The following is a 22,909-nucleotide window of genomic DNA, read 5'->3' as shown; positions in this document are numbered from 1 at the left end:
TAGGTTCAATTAGTGTGAAAACCTTGAGATAAGTTGGAAGTTACCCTTTGTTAAACAAGTACTCAACACCTTCACCCATTTTATTTATAAAATGTCCAATTACCATGTACAATTGACAATGAAATTGAAGTCATGAAACTTAGAAGCCAGTAGATTTAACGGGAAATAAATATCCAATTTACCATTTCATATGTTTTATTCTAATCCAATTTGCTCTACCCTTACACATGAGCAATCAATATGTATGTCTAGACTCTAGACAATGTTGTGTAGACAAATCTGTGGGCCAAACATAAATATATGATCAATAAAAAGGTTGTTTTGATTGAGAATAAACAAAAAAAGTCTATAGATTATAATCAGATAGGTGAATGATAGAACATGTAATGTAAACTCCAGAAAGCATCCCAAAACAATCAACGATTGTCTCCTCCGTTGGGAATTGTACCAGCCAAAGCCCTGCAACACCAGAGATTTCAAATTATAATTGTATCGATATACCAGCTTTAAACTGCAGAAGTGCAGATGCCATGAAAGATAGCTTGCACAAATGCAGCTGCATCTAAATGTTTGTCATTGATGTTTAATGTTCAATTACAGGATAGCTTGCGCATATTTGTCAAAACAAAAGGTAGACCAGCCTACAAAGTAATAAGTTTGTCAGCCAATTATATAATCATGCAGTCCAAGCAAATACATTTGAAACATACTTTGTCAACTAAACACAAGCTGCAAGCAATGACAAGAAGAAGACATCGGAAGGACCAGAGACAATAACTAGAAGCATAAAAGCCAAATCAGCGCCCATATTCATCAAGGCAATTGATAGACTCTTTGCAGATTCAAAAATGGGAATATAACCACACATGCGACCCATATTCATAGGATGAATGACAACCACAATAAATTGAACTAGAAAGGCTGACTGGTTCGTCCTAGATTATAATGTTGCTTCTCAATATAGCATACGTAGGTACTTTTGATCACATTTGAAACTGTGTATTTTAGGCCAAGTGTTAAAGAATAAAAACAAACTACTCTCTTCCAAGACTAGAATATACTACAAGAAAGGCCTCTTACGGTACCAGCTCAATACAACCGTTGACCAGAAAGATCTAGATCTGTAGGAGCTGGAAATGGGATGCAGTAGCACGGTACGAGTATATTTTTTGGAAAAGACAACAGCCTTGAGAGAGCATCATGATAGTCTTGAACAAAGTTGGAGCATAATTATGTCACAGAAACATCATATATAGCTATGTATTATCTAAAATCACTCGTAAAGCCTAAAACTCCTTTTAACCTCATAAACAATTCTCCACACCAATCTATGATAATCTACGTTGTACTCTGAATACCACCGATGTTCAGATCTGTGTTATATTGCATAGATATCCTTAACACAAATTTCCTTTGAACAAGACCACAATAATATTGACACTCACCCAAGCTAATTTTGATTCTAATAAAAAGCTTTCCGTACCAATTTTAGGATAATCTACTGTCCTGCAGCTATTGCAAGTTTAATGTCTGTCTGAATGCATCTCAGATTCTCAGATGCCTCTAACTTACAGAATTAGTACCTAGTCCGCCATCAGATTAGGTGTTCACCCAAATTTCTGCAGATTTTGATAGAATGATTTTTCCACCAAGACTCCTAAGTAGTGACTACCAAACAAAACACAACTGCTTCCTCATAACAATGGAGTAGATGCGCACAAACTGGATCATCATTTAGGTCCAGTTCATCAAGGCTTCATCTTGTCCATGGAACCACTCAAGCATCGGGCCGAACACAAAGTATGTTGCAGGTCATGTCTAGATTTTAGAGGCATAAGTTTTTCCTCACAAAAGAAATAAAGAGATAGAAAAATAAATAAAGGGAAAAGCATGATATGCATACTACATTCCACTGTATCCCAAGACAACTCAGGCACTAGTGAGCAAAAACAGCATTGCGGAAGCCTACATTGTTAATGCCAGTTCAACTACTTAATACCTACAAGGCCACAACCAACCCAGAGAAATATAACAGTTGTGAGAATGAATTTTTTGCAGTACTTTATGTTTGAGAGGTAGGATGAATGAAGAAATTATCAAACTATAATCATAATCCACCAGAAGAGATGGGGCTCTTGTCTATCTCCTGACTGGTGCACTGTGTCAAAAGGAGCAAGCAATCTGTTTAACATGTCTCTCTTCATTGAGCCTATGGTTTGAACTATCCCCAGTGGTGAATTATGTGGACTATTCATAGGCAAGACTTTTCTCTCACAAGTAATAAGCACATGAATTTAGGGGGCAGGAAGAAGGCTAACATTTTTACGATAATGCTGGTGCTTAATGTTGGGTGGAACGTAATCAGAGAACTATTCAGGACAAAGAGGATTTATAAGACACAATTAACATTTAGGATTCCCTATGGACTTCGGTCACTTCTGATCTCAGAGATTTCTTTTCCACAGCTCTTGTATGGGATTAGAAGGCGCCAACTCACTGCTTTATAGAGACTTTCTCCTTGGAAACCGACTGCGGTTTCTTTGTCAGAATAATAAAAAAAAAAAAGAGGAAATGCTAGATTTAGATGCACTATGCCTCTGAGTTGAAGACCTCTCTGCCACGTGTTACTCGGCAGCAGAAAAAAGTATATTCTAATCTTTTTTCTTTTTTCTGGCCATGTTTGCCTTTAACGTCTTTCTTTTTCATCTTCTTCTCTTTGCCCCTGCAAAAGCAATTATTTTCCTCCACTCTCCTCCACAACCACCAAAACATCATATAAAATGAGCTTCTAATTAAACCACAATCTCTGGCATCTCTCTTCTAATTACTTCCCTTGGTTCATTGCAGATCATGTCGTGCCAAGAAGCTGTGGATTGTGATCACTCCAAAATCCTTCCAGATTTTTCACAGAAATGTCCTTAAGGCCAATGGAGTCTGGAGATAGAGTAGTCAAGACGATCCAGAAACTAAAGTACGGGGCTTTTTTCACATATAACCCAAGATCCTAATTTTACCAAAACCTCAAAGATGGTACAACATACCACAAAACATATATGAGGCTTAGATTATAGGTCCAATTTTGTCTCTATCAGATAGAATAGAATAAAATGAAACTATTTTCCCAATTGAGAAAAGGAAAATTATGCTTCTATCCATAGATATTTAATCAAACTCTAGTTCTACTGCATTGTGGAACTCAATTAGCCATCCAAATCCTACAAAAGATTTGATTTTGACAACACTAAGCAAGAGCTTCCAAGCATCCAACCTAGTAAAGTATTGATACTTAAATCACTAACTAACAATGCAATCAACTAATAGTATCTAGTAATCGGCCGAAATCAATCAATCATTTATCCAATGCAATGCACAATCAAAATTATCGAAAATAAGGCGAAAGTGGGAAAGACTCACTTCTTATGGCGGCGGCCACGCTTGGGACCCCAGCCTTGAAGCTTAGCAACAGGACAGCCACACCTGGCCCGAAACAGCAACACGGCACGGCCATTAGGCGGCGCCATCTTCCTCAGCTCGAGCCGGAGACACTCGTAGTCAGGATTAGACTCGCTGCCTCCCTTCCACGGCAGCCTATCGATCTCCTTGGACCCGGTCTTGACACACTCCTCGGTCTGCAGCTGCAAATCGAATTCCATGGCCTTCTTCAGGCCCTTGCAGGCGGTCCGGTGGCAGCGGCGCGATCGGGCGCCGCAGCAGAAGTCGACGAGGAGGAGGGCGGCGACGAAGAAGAGGAGGAAGCCGGCGAGGTAGGGGATGGGGAGGAGAGGAGGGGCGGAGTGGGAGAGGAGGAGGGAGAGGGAGTTGAAGATGTAGGAGAAGTAGGAGGTGATGAGGAAGGTGCCGGAGAAGAGGACCAGGATGAGGATGAGGAGGTCCAGAGTCGCCGACGGCGAGTGCTTGCAGAGGAGGCTGCAATTCGGGTTGCTGTGGTGGTGGTGGTGGTGGCTAGGGTTTGATGAGGATTTGGGTTTCGGGGATGATGACGTGGCGGTGAAGGACGAGGAGGAGCGCATGGTGGTGAGAAAGGGAGGAGGAGGGTGCGTGAGGCGCATGTTTTAGACAAAACTCAAAGCCCCCGTCTCTGTTTTTTAATTTATTAAATTGATTTTTTTTTAAATATTATTTATTCAATGGAGTTGAGGGCTGCCGGTGATGGAGGGCCGTCACGTCACCGGAAGACGTTAACTGTGCAAAGCAAAACAGGACGTGAATATTCATTTCCAGGAAAATTTTCCGGGTGAAATCATCGATCTAATTATATTATGCGAATCATAATTTAGATTAGTGTGTATTTAATTATTTAGTGTTATATGTAGTCTAAGGCGTGGGTTAAGATCGATCCTCTCGTATAATGGCGGAGGGCACTGGTTAGTGTACCAAACTACCAGATGTGTTTTCAACTTTTGATATGTATATGAGTGAATAATAAGCAGCCCTTGCTGTTATCTGCATTGGTCTCCCTACAACCTGCTCGTGTCTTCTCATCGACCAAGATATGAATGGCTCTACCCGAAAAAAATGCCTGTATTTGGGTAGTCAAACAACCGAATTCTCATATTGCTACACAGTTGCAATCTACATCAGCTCTAGTACACACACATCTCTAGTTGTGTCTATAGTCCTAAGAATCGTGTGCATCCTCTGAAATATCATAATCACATTGTCTAGTCCAACCTCTCTAAACTAAAGTTATCCTCAACCAAAGTGACAAACAGATGTACAGACCAATCTTAGCTATCCAGTTTACCAAGAATAGGAAACAAGTATCTGATTGCAGAGCAATTTACACGGTCCACAATTTTAAAGCAAGGCAGCATGGAATCATGGATGCTGTAGCTAGTCATTGCTCCACTCTTTCAGAAGAAGCTAGAAGAAAGGAATAGCAAACTGTTGGAAATTTTGTGATTCCACCATGAGCTAGCAATGACCAACTTCTTTGCCATGTCTTCTGTTGGTGTTAATTTGATATGTTAGCTCATCGGAGTATGGTTTGGAAGCAGAAAATGAGGAACTTGTTTGTTTACATTGTCGACTTATTTTCTGTTCGGATCAATTACGCGTTAGACAAATACATGTGCAACTAAATTAGCCCATTCCTTTTCCACCAGAAGTCAACGTCAGAAAATGACTTGATCGACTCATTGAAGATATTAAGTTGCATGATAAATGCAACAAATACAAACACATAAACTGGAAGGGTCATGTTCATTTGGTCCAGATCATCTCCATCACATTTTCTATTTATGCTATGATAGTATAGAATTTAAGGTCGACAACATAACTCAAAGTTTCACTCAGAGACCTCATTCTAGTTTTTATTGCAAGTTTTGCTCCATATATACACAAAAGCAAGACTTGCATACTTGAGACTACAAGGAGATCACATATCGGATTTCACTGAGGCGAACTTCACTTAAACTCCCCAACCATGACTATCTAGAAAGCTAGTTAGATAACTACATGATAGAATGTGTGATTCACAGGTAAATGACCAAGATTCTGACATTTCTGGGAATCTATAGAACAAAGTGAACGAGGAATCTAGAACTCACGATCTGGGAAAAGTAAAGGAGCCACAAGGGACCAAACGTACAATGCAGCAGTAACCCACTCTGTGCAGATTCGGACCCAAACTGATGTCCAGCCAACATCTATAAGGTCTGAGCTCTCAGCTGAGTTGGTCCAACCCGAAAGAAGCATGGCTGAATACATGCTAGCCAAGGCAAAAATCAGGTGGAAAAATGTGTATGAGTAACTGACAGGTATTGCTTCTTTGTCATTCTTTTGTTTCCCTTCTTCCAACTCTTTTCCCTCAAGAAGAGGTTTCTTTTCAGCTGCGCCACAAATTGGAATGAGTTTGAAAGAACTTAATATGTAACTAACAAGCATGAGAGTAGCATTGGTTATTGCATAATAAGGGCCAACATGAACTTTTGAATACCTGCCCTGGGTGAAGAAGGTGGTGACAGAAAAGTTGTTGAAGATCCAGCACGTAATGCAGAGTACAGAACTGAAAGAATGGTTGTCGCCATCCCAAGAAGAAGAGTACCAACAGAGACAGCACTGGAGTGGTGAAGACCATTGCAAGCATAGCCACGAGGCTCACTGGAAAGAGCAGTGTAGCACACATAAGCACTATAAACTGATATCACAGAAGCAGGAAGGAGGCTGCCATTTACCTGTTTACAATTCCAGGCAAAATCGTCACGGGAGTTAACATTTTTGTATACGAACTGACACTAGATCAGACCTACCAAGTCCCAGTTTTTCCAAATAACAATGACCACCCCATTTAACACTTCCCGATACAAATTTTAGCAGTACTCTTGTACTATATGGTGGAACAATGATGCACTTGTTCAGAAAATATAGGCAAGACTCTTAAGGAGCTTATGCAATACTTTTGTTTTAAGTCATGCAATGCAAGTCAGAGCCATTCACTATTGCCCAAAATCATAACTATCTGTGTGGTCATTGGCTTTTAGTAGAAAAATAAGAATCTATGGGAATGAGTCCTAATTACTTCATGGGTTATGCATGGTAGACATGAATAAGTTCATTGATAAGTTTATCAATTAAACATAAGGAGAAAAATGGGCATCTTACATTTGGCATGGGTTTCAAATTGATGACTTTTACTAAGCTTACCGTTGGGTGTAGTGCAATTACTGCAAATGCAAATGCAAGAACCATGGTCATCACAATAAAGAAGACATTAAGGCCACAGTCTTCGCCAGACGGGTTGAACCAAATGAACAAAATGCCTGAAAATGCAAATGCTGCAATGTAGCATCCAATTGATACAGCAAGCAAAGCGATATACCTGAAACATATACATTCATACATTTAGAAATCAAAGTGAACCAGTCTTACAGGAAATGATATGTATCAGGACTAAAATCACCATTTTTGTTCATCTTTCTCTACTCATCCATCATTCCAGGAGTGAGTAAAGTCTAGCAAGATAATCACTTGAACCAGTAAAAACAGGCCTGCCCCGAATTTTGATAGATCTCCTGCACGCAGTTATAATAGAGATCAAGTGCTCATTTAAGTATAAAATCACAGGGAACAGAGTAGTAATTTTTCCAGTGACAAGACAATCACCAGTGAGAATCGGAATCATGGCTGGCCAAACTGCATTGAACTAACCCAGTACCTAGTATTTAGAGTCTGAATATCATATGCATGAGGGCTGCATAACGAAGCAAAAGTGCTAAATTCCCTCCAGTAAAACTTCTTTCTAGCTACACTCGACTAACATGCTATTTTGTCAACCATAATAGTGATAGCCTTATTTTATTACAGTGAATATAAATCCATAAAATAAGTTTTCCTTTACTTCAATCAAAATTCAAAATAAATAACCCTGCGATTAATAAATGAACTCCTAAGTGACCATGGAAATGGTTCATTCAAATTTCTAGAACACCATAATCCCCATGTAGGTTCCACATCCTAAAAACAACTACATTTCCTCCTATAGAGCACAAATCTCAGGAATGAATAACAAAAGCAATTTAAATTTCTATCATCTTTCCATGCACACGAGTTGCATATCATACTGCCAAGCGACATGTTTTTTGGGAGGACACAAGCTTATGGCAGCACAGTCCACACTTACCAAAACCCTTCCATAATTCTGAAAAGCTCAAAGCAAATTGTTACATGTCCTAGTGTAAAGAATACTCTTTCTGGGGAAACTTTAGTGCTATTAGAATTTAGGATTCATTTGCCACAGCACCTAGTACATGCAAATTATTTACTACTAGTTATCCTTAGCTCCAGGTCAAATAACAGAAGCAGAAACTATTTATATCTAAGGGCATCTGCACCGGCGATCAAGAGGAAGAGAGCTGCTTGAGCAGGAGGTGGGACCGCCAGGATCTGCTCGAGCAAATCCAGTTTGGAGCTCGCACCGGTAGCAATGATGGTTGGATTCGCTCGCCCAATCAGCCTTCCGGTTTTGCTCCATCTTCGGCTCGAGCAAATTTTGCTCGATCTGTCGCTCGACCAAATGGCGGAGCCCACAACGTTCCAATTCTATTTTTCTGTCAGAAACTCCTCCAATCCTCTTCAAACGGTCACATATTGATCGTCGGGGAGGTGAAGGACACCGGTGGGGATACCGTGGTGACATAACAAGAAGAGAAGTTCAAGTCAGACTTCAATTTATTGAATTCGGTTGGAATTGAACCATAAATTAAGAAGAAAGATTGGGTTTACCTAGTGAAGGTTGACGAGATCGCCGGAGTCTCAAATCGTGGCCGGGATCCTCCAAAGCTCCAAGTCTGTATCTTCTCCGATTTGGGTGAGAAAGGACTTGTACGAATAATCAATGACCATGAACTGATAGAGGGAGGGGAGGCGAACAAGATAGAGTGGTTGCATGTGTGAATCATGGCCGGATGGCGGCGGCACGGCCTGAGGAAGGTGCGACTGTTTTTTGGGTTTGTTGGGAGAGTGGAGACGCGAGCAGAAGATGGTAAGAAGAAAGAAGAAAAAAAGATGGGTCTTGGGCCGGACTCGGGTCTTGGACTCTAAATAAAGACAAAATTGAATTGCTCAAACAAATTGTTAATAGATATGTGTAAAAATCGATTTTGCTCAACTAAATATAAAATTGATTTGATTTGCTTCTGGCTCTACCATTTGCTTGAGCAAATTCAATTTATGAGTGTGGATGCTCTAAGAACTAACATTAACCTACTAAGGAGATCAAAAACTAACCATAGATTGTGATGACAATGTCCGGAAAAACATGAGAATAACAAGCAAAAGCCAGATGACCATCTTGGCAATCCATCCACCGTGATGCCATCCATCTCGCCGGTCATTTCTATCCTTCACTCCAATCATTATGAGGGCAAGTATCGCAAAAAACAAGAAATTCCCCATGCTCACTCGCAGTACTGCTTGTGTTTGATACCATGACTTGGTGTGAGTTTCCGAAGCGCTTATCCCTATCCAAACCAAAAGGAATATGAAACAACCACATCACACGGTGACAAACAATGTTTACAGGTCAAACAAAAAACCATATACAACTGTAATAGCTCAAAATTCAGACATTGCCAAATTTATGATGGACCCAATTCTATTCATTTAGGCAATTAATCGCAGCATTCATATTAAAAGCATTCCGAAACGAATCGAAACAACTCAAACCCAGTTCCACAGAGACAAAAATCCAGACTTGATTACTAATTCCAACAATTAAACAATTCCAGCACATACCCAATTCAGATCAGCTCCTAAAACAAAAGAGGGTCGGTGAGAAATTGGACAACTCACATGGGATTTTCTCCAACAGAGGAGCTCCAACTTCTCTAAGAATCCAAGTGACGACCAAGGAGAGGCCGAAGAGGCCACAGTAGCCGAGCCTGGCGGATTTGCTGGAGATCCCGGAGGCCACGGAGGAGCAGAGGCCGCAAGTCGAGGCAGTGCAGCAGGAACACAAGCACGACATGTCTCTCGGTAACTGTGGTGATAGAATCACAGGCCAGATTGTCCGAGGAAGAAGAGCTTGTGTAAGTTTGTGTGTGGGACTGACTGGTAGCTCTGGTTAGGTGTTGAATTTCGTACGTAAATTTGAACTTGGATTGATTATGACCGTCTGATTTTTGCATGATGACAAAGAAAGCAAAGAATATTCGAGGCTTCCCCAGAGTATAGGATATTGTTTTACCCTTTTTAAAGCATTAGAGTTAGCGGTAAATTCACATGTTTCGTTTACTGATGGGTAGTTTAGCCTTGGGTGAAAAGATGGAGTTAATTTGATTTATGTGAATTCGGATTGTGAGGTTATAATTGTGAAGCAAATGAAGTAGCCAATGATGTATTGAGGAAGTTGTAGTGTATGTTACAGTTTTCGGTTTAGAGTATGATCTATTGCGAAAATTCTTTTATGCGCGGCAGTAAAGTTACACGGCAGGTTTTATAAACATGTGTCTTGATCAAAGCCTTTAATATAGAGTTGAGAAAACACTAATTTGAGCCGTAAATTCAGGCTTAATTTTTCAACAGTCAGCGTGACTACGTGAATGGGGTAAACAGGTTAAAATGGGCAAAAGATTTTCATGGTAAAATCTTCATAATACACTGTCTTCCCTGACTCGGCTACCAGTGCGCACCTCTGCGACTCTTCTTCCATTGGGACTTGGTGGCGGCAAAGGTGTGAAGATAAGAACTTTCAAGCCGGGTTGGAACATTTTCAAGGGGCAGGAGCATTTTCTATTTCCTGGTTACATATCAATTGGCAGATGCATACAAAGTAGTATTAAGAGATGATTATGAGAGATTAGCAAGGGTGGTACTTTAATTTGAGCAGGAAAGATACATAGGAACTCGAAATTCATTTCATTGAAGAACAATAACCTTCACATTTAATAAACCCATATCTTACAATGTGAATCAGTGAAACTAGCTAAAATTGAAGGGAATTGAACTAAAGATGCATAGTTGCATACATAGTGATCATATTTATCCAAGCCAGACTATATACTGATTATTACAATTGCAGCATCATCCTCCAAACATACTAAACTGGAGAAACATTTGAAGATAGATAATTAACCGTATAGATTAATTGAATGGCCACAACCAACAAAATGAATTCTTCAATCAGCTGCCAATTCGGAAACACAAGAATCATTTCTTATCTCCAATTTCTCATCAAGTCGGTTTCAATAAAGAAGTAATGTTGGGGATTTCCAGATATTGTGATTTTGGGTGTCGGGTTCAACTGCACGATTTAGAGCAAGGTTCTAAAAAACGATAGGCGTTAATCGGGCGGACAGCTAAAAACCAGCGCCCAGAGGATTAATCGGGAATTACTCAGGGATTAATCGGGGATTAATGGGCCCAAAATTGAGGCGGCCAAGGGTCTCCGGGTGCCTAAGCGCCGCCTAGGCGGTCTTAGGTGGGGATTTTTAGAACATTGATTTAGAGTCAGCAACTGGAGATTCTCCACAACCAAGCGGTCCTCATGTCAACCAAATTGCTTGAGGAAGGTAATCGGAATGGGAGAGTCGGGAGAGAGGGTCGAAGTGAACGACTAGCTAGTTTTTGGAAAACCAGATAGTTTGGTTACTGTAAAAAAAGGTAAATAGTCTTTTGGATTTAGTCTGGCTAACGCCATCCTTATATTTAACAATTAACATCTTCCCTTCGTTCACATGCACAGCGCATGGCCGTGCACATCCACGCCCGTGCACCCAAGACTCTCCGGATCTATTGTGAAGCAAATGATCTATTCAGAAAATAGTTACAATTTCCAATTTTCCATGAAGAACGGGAACGGTGCTAGTTATCTCGATCCTACTGCACAAGCACCATAGCTAAAGTAAAAACCACAAAGGCACAAATATATGGGGTCAATTTGTAAGATAACCACCTCATTCCATTTGCAAGTGATCTAATTCATTGATCATCAATAAAACCACATGCAGACTCGACTTCCCTTTCAAAATCTTCTTGAAAATGAAAAAATGGAGATTAATCTCGGGGGTTCAATGATGATCATATCCGCCGATCCGGATCCAGTACGTAGCTACGGCCAACCTCAACATTTTCACCTCAATTATCCCGGAGCTACGTACCAACCTTCAACGAAGGACATGTATATATAGCCGGAGTCAAGGTTTGCAACTCATGAAAAGCTACGCATGCAGTCTCTCACCTGCAACCAAGCACTGCATTCTCCTATTTCATTGATACCATTTCTCTGCCGACTGATATGGTAAGACGCCTTGATTTTGGCTTTGTATTAGGATTGGCCCTGATTATTTCTAGTGATGATCGATGATTTAGAAAAGTTCAGAAGCTAGATATCGAGCCATGAGTTTGCAAGATGAATATATAGTAGCTTGTGCATTGATCAAGATGATCATGCGCATGCGGTTTGTTCTTACGTTATCTAGTCCTACTCAAACCTTCATTTATAATTAAATGCATGCACGGGTCAAAATGAATATGCATTCGCAACAGTATAATCCAGATATGAGATGCGTGTTCTTAACCTAAGGCCGGAATTGAAACACTAAAGATTTAATATATAGAGTCAACTAACAAAGCCCTAGCTATTAATATCAATGTTTAAAAAAAAACTCGCCTCAAAACTCACCTGATGCTAAAAAAACTTAAGGCTACTTATATAACGCCTATGTTTTTCGGTCTAGACAATGAGGCTTAAAAACTTACGTCTTTCAAATATATAGCTACGTTTACTTAAAAAATAATCTTTATAGATATTATATATATATATATATATATAATGTATTTAAATTGATGAAAACTATCTAAAAAGTTTAGATTATGAATTTCATTATATCGAAATGTAATATATTATAAGTTTTTGTTACAAAAGAATGTAATATGCATCATAATAGGGAGAAACATCATCTTTATTCATTGATAATGGAGTATTTATATAGACATTACATTGACTATCTCGTAAATTCATGGATTATATGTCATTCCTTATCTAGACTAACCTATACTAATTAGGACAAGATACACCGAAAGATTACGGAGATAATTCTCCTACAACACTCCCCCTTGTATCGCGATCCTAATGTGTCATGGTGCAATACTGTTACCTCGGTAAAAACCTTGCCAAGCAAAATAAAAACCTCTTGAGTAAAATAAAAGCTTGGTGAAAGGGAAAAAGCACAACGCACCAACTACAATTAAAGATAACATGTGATACAGACTCTCCCTAAAGTCTCAAAACAACTCCTCCTGATCGGTAACTCAATCTAGGAGTTTAGATAAATAGCGTATACGAACACTCTTCACATTCTTCAAAAGTAGCAATGGGTCAATGACTTGAATATCAAATCTCGCCAAATATTCTTAAATCAAACATGTACACTTATCCGTACATGGATCAAAAGAGAGAGAATTGCATAACAACTCAAAACAAGAGTTTGCAATGAAAAACAGATTCACGTGTGGTATGAACTTCACGCACTTAAACAGTCATAACTTATTCGATACAATAGGTATGGATGAACTGTAAAATGTTCTGGAACGTAAACACCCGTGGCTTTCCAGTGATATGTAGTTCACAACCAAGTTCATTTGGAGCTGAACACAAAGCTCTATCGAAGTTGACTCAGCTGCAGGTTCCGAACAGATCTGTCCGATTTTACTAATACAGCTATAACTCACTCAATATAATAGATATTATCGAATTGTTGATGTTCTTGGAAAGTAGACACATAAATCTTTCCAATGATATCGAATGCATAATTTTCCAACAAGTGAACTGCCATATAGGTCCCATAGAAGTTGACCTATGAATCTGGGAAGATTCTTAAATCGCTTCATTAAAGTGTCTTCTGTGTTTGGATATAGGATTGGATGTCGTAACGTGTTGTGATCAAGCATTGACATATGTGTGGGCGCACTCGACCATCATCTTGGCCTTACGAGTTTGAACCGAATGAGATGTCGAATCAAGTATATTACAACAAGTACATGCATATACATATCGTACTTATATATGTAGAGTTTCATCTCTTAAGACTTATCATCGCTCATATGGCGGAAACATGTTTTTTCATGACTCCGACTGATTCATCGAATATTTATAGGCATTGGTTTAGCATCTTTATTACCTTTAGCCAACCAAGAAATAACGTCATCAACAACAGTCATCACTTTCAAGACCTAGTATTCTCAAAAATCATTCATTCTAAGTACAGGTGCATGCAATATTGCATATCCCCAGATATCCCCAGACAGTTATGGGTAAATTATTTATGCGTAACAAGGGCCCTAACTATAAGTTATAACCATTTAATTGTCGCTCCTGCTCATCCATTCTGCAAAATAAACATGGGGTTACAAGATGTTCAACATCTATCCCGCCATGCAATAAAAAGTCTTCGAAGTAAATTCTCTTGCATTATCCAGTAAAAAAATTTGATTAGATGATCAAGGTGGTGAGCCATGAGTTTTAAACGAGCTTCGGAATTGCAGCATTTGGCTCTTAGCTTATCAAGAGTACATCACACTTCATTTTAATATCCCTAACTTAATCGAGTTATCACGCTCCATGGTCTGGAGGCACTTGAATTAGGTTAAAACCAATCCATTCAGGATCTTCATCTACATCTCTTAACTTAGTCCCAACAGAGATGATACGTGACCACAAGCTACAAATTTAGTTGTTTTGGAAACCACCTAACTGACAAGGAATTATGAGAACAAACCGTCTCATATTTGATTCCAGGGCGTTTTTTCAGAGAGTTTGCGCCAAAAGGTGAGTCTAAACTCTTCTCTTTCTCATTACGCCTAACAAATGTATAACCGATAGGATTTACATGTGCGGTGTTGGCATTACCTGACCAATGACCTATCTCTTTGTTAAAACTGGACATACAGCTTTCCAAGAGGCTGCGGCGGTGACGTGGGTCGATCATCGCCATCAATTCTTACCGGATAGCACTTTCCATGTATTTCAATCTACAATGTTAGAATTTTGCTTCAACAACGTATGTATGGTTCAACATCAAACTCATTCAACATCGTCATTCTTTGAGATCTCTCATTTGAATTAGTATTGACATTGAGGTGTCCCCCAATGATAACCATCATCCAAGAAAACAGACGAGTGAATATCATTGATCATAGATCAAGTTGTGCCATAACTCGCATTCAGCAAGTATTATCTAACCAATGTCTCTCCACACTTACGTGAGAGTAACGGCCTAGTGACACCATCTACCACATTTGTGGAGTCACCACGTCACCAATGATGTCGTCCTAGACGAAAAGAGCATACAAGACTTCTCAATTTAGAAAACCCTATCAATGTAGTAAGAGTAAGCACAAGTTTTATCGTTCACAAATCTAGGCTTGAGCGTGCTCCAACAACTAAACAACTAATCAACTAATCATTCACTATACATAATATACAATATACAAAATAAATGGGATTTACAATTGGATTGGTGATCGACAACTACTTTCACACGACTCATAGATAAGATGAATGGATGAGAAGAATTCAAGTTCAATCTATATGCTCATGCCGATTCTACTCTATTTATAACATGTTTGGAATACATATGCAAAACATCATAGATAAGATGAATGAATGATAAGTGCATGCCCAATTAAGGGACACTCAACTCTTTAAGTCACTTCCTTGTATAAAGAAACATATCCTCTAATGACCAGAATCTTTTATCAATCATGCATAGACTAGATGAATATCAACTTCACTAACCAATACTAACTGACCCATAAAGTACTTTGAAGTTGGACCGAATAACACATAACTCAATCTCTAACTTCTGAAACAATGTCTGATATCGAAACTCACTCTCATGTTATCTTAATACTAGCTACAATATGAATCAAACAACCCTAGCACGTATTCTAGATTCATTCAAAACATAAAGATAAATCCTCCACATAAACTTTCAGTCATGCATGCATATGCCATATTATAAATCAAGAATCCTAAAAACCTAAACATATAGAGATCACAAAAACATAATTCTACTTGAACCTAACATGAAATCAAAATAACCAAAGAACAATCACTAGAAAGAAAATCCATTCAATAAACCTAAAAAGAATTCGACATAAACAAGAACAAGAGAGTACAACTTTGTAATTGATCACTAGAACAAAGAGGTGAATTCGATGATGATGATGGAAGCGGCTGCCTTGTCGAAAGCTTCTTGATGTCCAAGGGTTGAATCACACAATTAGGTAGAAGGGAAGGAAGATGGTTGATAACGTTTTTGTGATAGTTGTGATACAAAACTTGTCTCTCATACCTCCTTTATATAGGGGACGGTAAGCAACGGCTACCCTTTCTCCAACCAATCAAATGAGAGTATAATCCAAATCCTAAAGGGAAACAACATCTTTGATGCGTCATAGTCTTTATCCTTCTCCTTCTAGGACTTGGTTAATTCATTTTGCAATTAGATCTACTTGTATAACTTGGATTCAACTTCATTTTCTTCCTTTAGCTGTGCCTTCACCCAAATCCTAAAGCAATTGGGTTTTATCCACCGATTTTAGCTCTTTTGATTATCTAGAATTATCTCGTTCAATCCGTAGCAAATCCACGCAAGAAAGCATATCCTAGTCGACTTAGGATTCCTCCTTGAACTTGGAATTATCATTCCTAACCCATATTGGACTCCTTATACAAAATGACTTCATTATCTCGGCCTCATTGACTTCCCTAGTCCAACTAGGAAAATGATTCTTAGCTAAACTTGGACTATTCTCTTCTGTACAGCCTCAGCTCTCTTGTAACCTTCTTTGTTGATTCTTTCACTCAAAAAACCATAAAACACGAAAGTAAGTCAAAATGATAAAGATAAGAGAAATAACAAGCCAAAATGCAAGGATAAATGCCTTAAAAACATGGACAAATTTACGTTGATCAACCAACAAAGAGTGACTACATGTCCGTCTATTGGACATCAATCCTTACAGGTATAGTTGCAGCATGTATCTCTAATATCGTCACTTCCATTTGTAGGACAATTAGGAACATGATGAGATATAGTGGGACAAACCACGACAAAACCGAGTCGTTGAACTTGAACAAAATTTTTCTTCTCTCCCCTTAATGATGGGGAGACTGGCTCATCAAAAGTGACTAAACGAGATCGCATGTTAAGGTCTTTATAAGCGGGCATAGGTGGAAGTTCATGTTCTAATCAAAAACAAAATTCAACATCAAATAACCCATCATTATGCACAGTGGAGGCACAATTTAGCACATAAACTATATGGACGATAAACCGTTAACATAATCCGTTAACAAACATGCATATTGTTAGACTTAAAACACTAACATGCGTACCGTTACAACCGTAACGTCAATAATGGTGGTATAGATGGATAACGTAAAACAAGACGCGTTACAAGCCATAACTTATGGTTCAATTAAAAAAATTTTGGTTTATGGTGTGAAGCATGTGACCGATCAATATATATAGGTCTCAATATAGATCCCAGTTGAACCATGAACACATTATTAACCAATACCAAACCTCTGTTTTACACTTCCTTGAATGGTTCACTGACTTTTGGAACACCGATTGCTATGAAATTTTAAGAGCAAGTAAAAATGGGTGTTAGGAATCCAATGCCACCAGCCTCACTTCCGAAAATGGTTGGAAAAGCACCAAACCGGCCGGAGTACTCGCCGGAGGTCAATGACCACTTGTGTCGAGCAGTTCACTATGTTCCAGGTCTCCAAATGGGCTCAATTTTTGTGAGTAGATACCTTGAATGTTAGAAATCCGTGGTTGCAAGTAGCACCCCAATAGCCCACCGAAAATTAGGTGAACCGGTCCTCATAATGAGAAGTCTGCAATCTGGAAGTCCTGAAATTATAGGCTTTTTCAACTTTTGTCATTGTTTTGGGTGCTCCATAACATCTAAGTGTTATGGTTTGAGTTTAACCATCATATATGTATCAACATAAGATATTTTAGCCTCAAAGTGAATCATGATGAGTCAAAATTAGGCTTCCATCTTATATCTCATTCTCTTTAGCGTAGGAAGGTGTATGCCACTACTAAACTTTGCTAAAGAATAGGCTTGGAGATTGAGCATAATCAATGAAGGATAATAGAAGGGGCTTATGTACTTGTTAACGCATAGATTACATCTCTATTACATTGGAGGAATTATATTGATCCGTATAACATCTTTGCTAAAAAGAATAGCATATTTCAAATCATAGTAACATGAAAGAATACAATTCACACTATTTCGACTCTTGAGATGCACTCCGTCATTAGAAGCGATACATAAGAACTCTTTCACAATGAGTTTTTAGGTAATATATGTTGGCATAAGTATTGCCTTCAAGTAGCTTATCGTCTCACTGTTTTCATGGTTTCGTTGTTAATTCAACAATGTAGACAACTACTATATCAAGGTTCAATTTTCTCTTGATGCATAAAAACATGTGACTTGAATCATAACACCATAAGACATATAAACTTGAGAACTAAACTACTCTTTGATTCTTTTATGATGATCTAGTCATCGTAGTCACAATGGATTAAAATATTAAATCCATTAATAGCTTTCATTTAGCTATGCACTCAATTTCTCTATAACATATTAATAAACAAGAATATAGAGACAAGTAGTCTTAGGTCAAGACATAAATATACAATATAAAGCTCGGCAAGTGCAATAAAGTAGTCCCGAATGACCGTCTAACGTTACTTAAGGGTTTTAGGCCCTCAAACGTCATTCACGAGTGATTTTGACATGCAAAAATATCATGTATATACAATATAGATCCAGATAAAAGGATCTGTGTTGCCTAGGCATAGCCGAAAATGAATGTCAGCGTAAAAAAAATAGAGCCAAAAAGGCTAGGAGTTTGTGAGGAGGCCGTGCGGAGGACCTGCGTGGGGGGGGGGGGGGGGAGAGGGGTGCAGGGGACCAGCAGGGGGCCTAAATGGGGGCTGCAATGGGTTGTTAGATGCCTAGGGGCCGAGACAAGAGTTCGGCCAATTTTTGATGTCACTAGGAGTAAAACCGGGCGGCGGAATGAACATCTTGGCGATACTGCCCAGGCCGTAACTCGTGAACCTATAATAGCTTGCCACTCCCCTAATCTTGTATGAGCGTTCAATTCGAACTTTGTGAAAAACATTACCATATTTTGAACTGGTGGAATATAGAGTGCACATGGTGATACATTGCATATTATATACATTTAACGTATCAAACCATATTTGCATCAAAACATTCTTGTATGGTCGTTTATTTGAACTACATGAAAATTTTTAGCCAACAATTAGATTGAGATCTTGACCATGAATCAATTAAAAATGCATCGACTAAATAACATTAGTCACATAAACTTGGGAATGAACGGATATGTAGTCACTCAGACTATTAACCAAAGTTTTATGCTTCATTCTTTTTATTTTATAACCACAATGTATAATTGCTTTAAAAATCTGTAATTGTGACAAGATATTCTCATGTTCTTCCATATAATGAGCATCTTGTTTCAAGAACTTCTCATATCTAACTCTTATATATTTTGACCATAATGTTTCTGTCTTTCAATGAAATGATGTTGTACCAAAAGAAATTAATCTGAACTAGGTACATAAACACATTCCACATGATGATGCCAAATTTCAAGCGCATGTTGCAATCAACAAGAGAGAGTATCTATTAGTATCAATATCTAGTACAATTTCCAAGTACTGAATTGTAGATCAAGTCCCAAATATGGTAACTCAATTCAACTAACCGTGACAATTTCCGTCACAAACCAATGGTATAAGCGACAATTTCCGCCGCAAACCGATGTTTGTCCCATTTTTTTTCAAACTTGTAGCTACACACAATGGTTACGGATGGTAACAGCGGCACTACTAGCTGCTCCTAAAACTCAATACTAGGGAAATCATGTCCCTGTATACCACCAGAGAAGCGAAAAAATCGGGTTGAAAAAGAAATAGAGGTTGAAAATTCCCGATGAAATACAAAATTCAAAGGAATTTAAATTGCATGAAAGCAGCAGTGTTAATTTATAACATACTTGTTTGTTTGCCAAATAACCAGCATAACAGTTGCTCATGCTTAATTTCCACGATCATGTTTGATTCCACATTTCTACGAATATGCATCGAAGTGACTCTCACCATTACATTTTGTATCATTGTCTTTTACCAGAAGGGGTAAAACCCTATTTTCCGTGCTCCAGTCGGGTTAAACACTCAAACCCTTCAATCCGGGTCGTGGATGCACATGATCGGACCCATGCTTCTGTAACGCAGGTCGAGAGACGTGTGTCACGCCCACAAATCTGAGACCACTATTATATGGAAATATGGTTCCCGAATTAGAGGTATAACCTTAAAATCAATAAAATTTCCTCAATAAAAATGATAGAAATATATGTCTGAATAATACTTTTATTAGGAAATAGAATCAGAGTTATTTTACAATACAACGGATTTAGAAATACTAAAATTTAGCGAAGATACATGAGTCTCGCATTTATTGTCTTGAATAATAATTGAAGAAAAACCATCATTTTATTTAGTAGATTCATCTCATTCCTCAAGCGTCTACTTATTACCTGAAGATAAGATTGTGTAGCATCATGAGTAACACAGACTCAGTAAGTACATAATACATCTTTATAATAATTTGGCTAATAAGAAATTCAAATATGAACAACCAAGTAAAATGTACGAAGAACCAGGTGTATTTGGTCACACAAATTCTTACTTATGCATATAGATATACATACCAGCATCAATATATTCAATTAATTATGTGAATTTTCAAGAAAACTGGTAATTAATCACAAAGTCACATGTTAGGGTTCACGTTTACCCAAAACATGGATAAGCCTCAGCATACCGAGGCCAACACCAAAGTATGTATACTCAAGGTCAATTCTCATATGAGTATAATAGTGCACTATCTGTAGGGACTAGGGCCCAAGGCTAACTCATAAAGCACAAACCAATTTTACCAGTAATTCACTTAAGCACGGGGTAGTACTAATCACCTGGCTTCACACCTCCAACTCAATAACGTCAATAAATATCATAAATTTTAGTAATTAAGACAATATTTAAATACTAAAAAAATTAATCTTACACCAAGATATAAATACTTATTAATAACTCAATGTATGCATGAAATAAACAAGTTAATAAACTTGAAAGTAAATGTGCAAATAAAGTAAATGTGCAAATAAAGTAAATGTACTTTAGATTAAAAGTAATTAGATAATATTAGTTAGTAGTGAAATGATTAGTGATCATTTCTCTCATGATAAGGAAAGTCTTTGTCCAAAATAGCAATTGTCCTTCAAATAATAGTGTTAAAGTCTGTCAACTTTCCGTATCAATAACTCAATCAATAAACGTCCAAATTAGGCAAGTGAGGAGTCTATGTTCAATAATTTTTCATAAGGAATCTAATAGAATGAGTCATATAATCCAGTTAAACTCATTGAGTCCAAAAAAGTTCAAACACAGTAGCAGTGCAGAAACCGATCATCAAGTTATCATCTTAGGTGTTTACGTATTCTACTTGTAACACAAATTTCATCATTTCTTCTGAAATTTTCTAGATTAAATATAGAGGTCTTAAACTTTAATTTGATATAAAGTTTGTGAAAAATGGTTAAGAAATGAGTGAGATATGAGTTTTTAAAGTCGTGAGTGCTACAAGAGATTTTCAGTAAATTTATTAATTATAACTTTGATTAGCCATAACTTCTCCATTTCTAAACATTTTTGAGTGATTCAAAAACCTAAATTGAATCATTTTTCATGAGGAATTTAATGCTTTTGTTACTAAGGACAAACTTAAATGTTATAAAATACGAAAATATAACTCTTACCAAAACATGGTCTTTTCCATTTTATCCTTAGCTATGCACTTTGATAAATCTTAAAAGACAAAAGATTATAAGGATGATAAATGTATTTACCTTGAAGTTTCAGGGGTGAAATGAAGGTTTTGATGTGGATCCAAAGTTGGATTATTTTAGTAAAGAATGAACTTGTTTAAGAGAGAAAGAGTAAATGCTAGAATTTTAGCTTAAGAAACATTGGATGATTGAGTTTTCTATCAACTAAAGGAACTCTAGACTTGCATGATTTCTGATTTTGAAGTGTGAAGAAACCTTAAGGTAGGTCACAACTATAAATAGGCCAAGAAGGAATACAAAAATTCAATTTTCACCTACTCTTCTCAATAATTAATATTGAGTAATGGCCTAGCTAGTTAGTGTGGTTGTTGACAAAGAAAAAAACAAATAGTGTGATGGAACACAAAAATTCAATTCTCGCATACCATTCTCAATAATTAATATTGAGTGATGGTCTAACTAGTTAATGTGGTTGTTGACAAAGAAAAAAAAACAAATAGTGTGATGGGGTAAAATTCGGCTAGGTTTAAAACGTATTGGCAAAAGGCTTATATATATATATATATATATAACAAACAAATTTATATGTGTTATTCTTAAAAAGTAAAAGAATTTAGTATATTCTTTTCATAAGGTTTTCAATATATTTGCATTATCTAAAACTAATATAATACATAAAAGATAATATTATTAGTATTAGTCTTAAACTCGATTACAAAATATCGAGTATACGCAAGAATATGAGCTAACGTACTCAAATCTTGGGCTAATACTTACAAAAAGAAATTTTCTATCTTTGAAAGCATGAACCTTAGCATCATAGGTTTCTAAAGAGAAAAATTGAAATAATTTTACGGTGACGGAGCCAGAAATTTAAGTCAACTAGTGCAGTGAAAAAAATATATATATTATATATATACACACACACACAATATTAGCTATTCCTCAATGAGATTATTTGTAATTGTGGCATTTAAAATTTGAACAATCCAAACTAAAATACTTTCTTAACTACTAATAATTCACTATGAAGATCTAAGCTCCATAGTAAAAAAAAAGTAGATATTTTGTTAAAAATTCACTTGAAAACATAAGAAAATAAAGCAAAAACTAGTAAATAATTAGAAGAACACGTTTGCTGCTTGGAGGAATCGAACTCAGGACCTACATGATTGAGTAAACAGAGCATACCACTACACCAAACAACTTAAATGGTCATATGAGAACTATAAAACAATATAAAACTTACTAGTGCACTGGCACAGTAGGCACCAATGTGGCTCCACCTCTGTAATTTTAAGTTAATATAACCTTAGAGTACTGAATAGTAAATACTAAATTTCGGAGTATTATACGCTGTATTTGCAGTGCTGGGTCGACGGACGGAGACGCCGGAAGGGAAAACATGGACATGGCGGCGCTGCAAGGATAGCCATGAAGGCTTGGTCCTATGCTGGTCGGCGGCGTCTGACT

General features: G+C 37.6%; 2 protein-coding genes across 2 annotated transcripts; both read right to left on the bottom strand.

Moving 5' to 3' along the window:
• Nucleotides 1-170: 170 nt before the first annotated feature.
• LOC126791519 (uncharacterized protein At5g19025) lies at nt 171-4,070 on the bottom strand. The gene is made up of 2 exons (XM_050517978.1): nt 3,415-4,070; nt 171-459 (listed from the first exon to the last, which is right to left on the bottom strand). The coding sequence occupies exons 1-2, from the start codon at nt 4,068-4,070 to the stop codon at nt 417-419; spliced, it is 699 nt and encodes a 232-aa protein (XP_050373935.1). The 3' UTR covers nt 171-416.
• Nucleotides 4,071-5,231: 1,161 nt separating this feature from the next.
• Nucleotides 5,232-9,571, bottom strand: LOC126791521 (uncharacterized). The gene is given in 7 exon segments (XM_050517980.1): nt 5,232-5,852; nt 5,960-6,197; nt 6,667-6,841; nt 6,923-7,034; nt 8,749-8,775; nt 8,778-8,981; nt 9,313-9,571. Coding segments are annotated over 7 exon segments (1,224 nt in total). The 5' UTR covers nt 9,488-9,571; the 3' UTR covers nt 5,232-5,559.
• Nucleotides 9,572-22,909: the final 13,338 nt, after the last annotated feature.

The sequence above is a fragment of the Argentina anserina genome, chromosome 4 (genome assembly GCF_933775445.1).
Source record: "Argentina anserina chromosome 4, drPotAnse1.1, whole genome shotgun sequence".
Lineage (NCBI taxonomy): Eukaryota > Viridiplantae > Streptophyta > Magnoliopsida > Rosales > Rosaceae > Argentina > Argentina anserina.
Note: the sequence above shows the minus strand (reverse complement) of the source record. Positions and strands in the feature narration are given on the sequence as shown.

Bases quoted from the DNA above. Each gene is read 5' to 3' on its own strand.
- LOC126791519 (XM_050517978.1), bottom strand. From the start codon at position 4,070: ATGCGCCTCACGCACCCTCCTCCTCCCTTTCTCACCACCATGCGCTCC. The intron at 460-3,414 runs GTGAGTCTTTCC...CTGGTGTTGCAG, and splicing joins CGTGGCCGCCGCCATAAGAA to GGCTTTGGCTGGTACAATTC.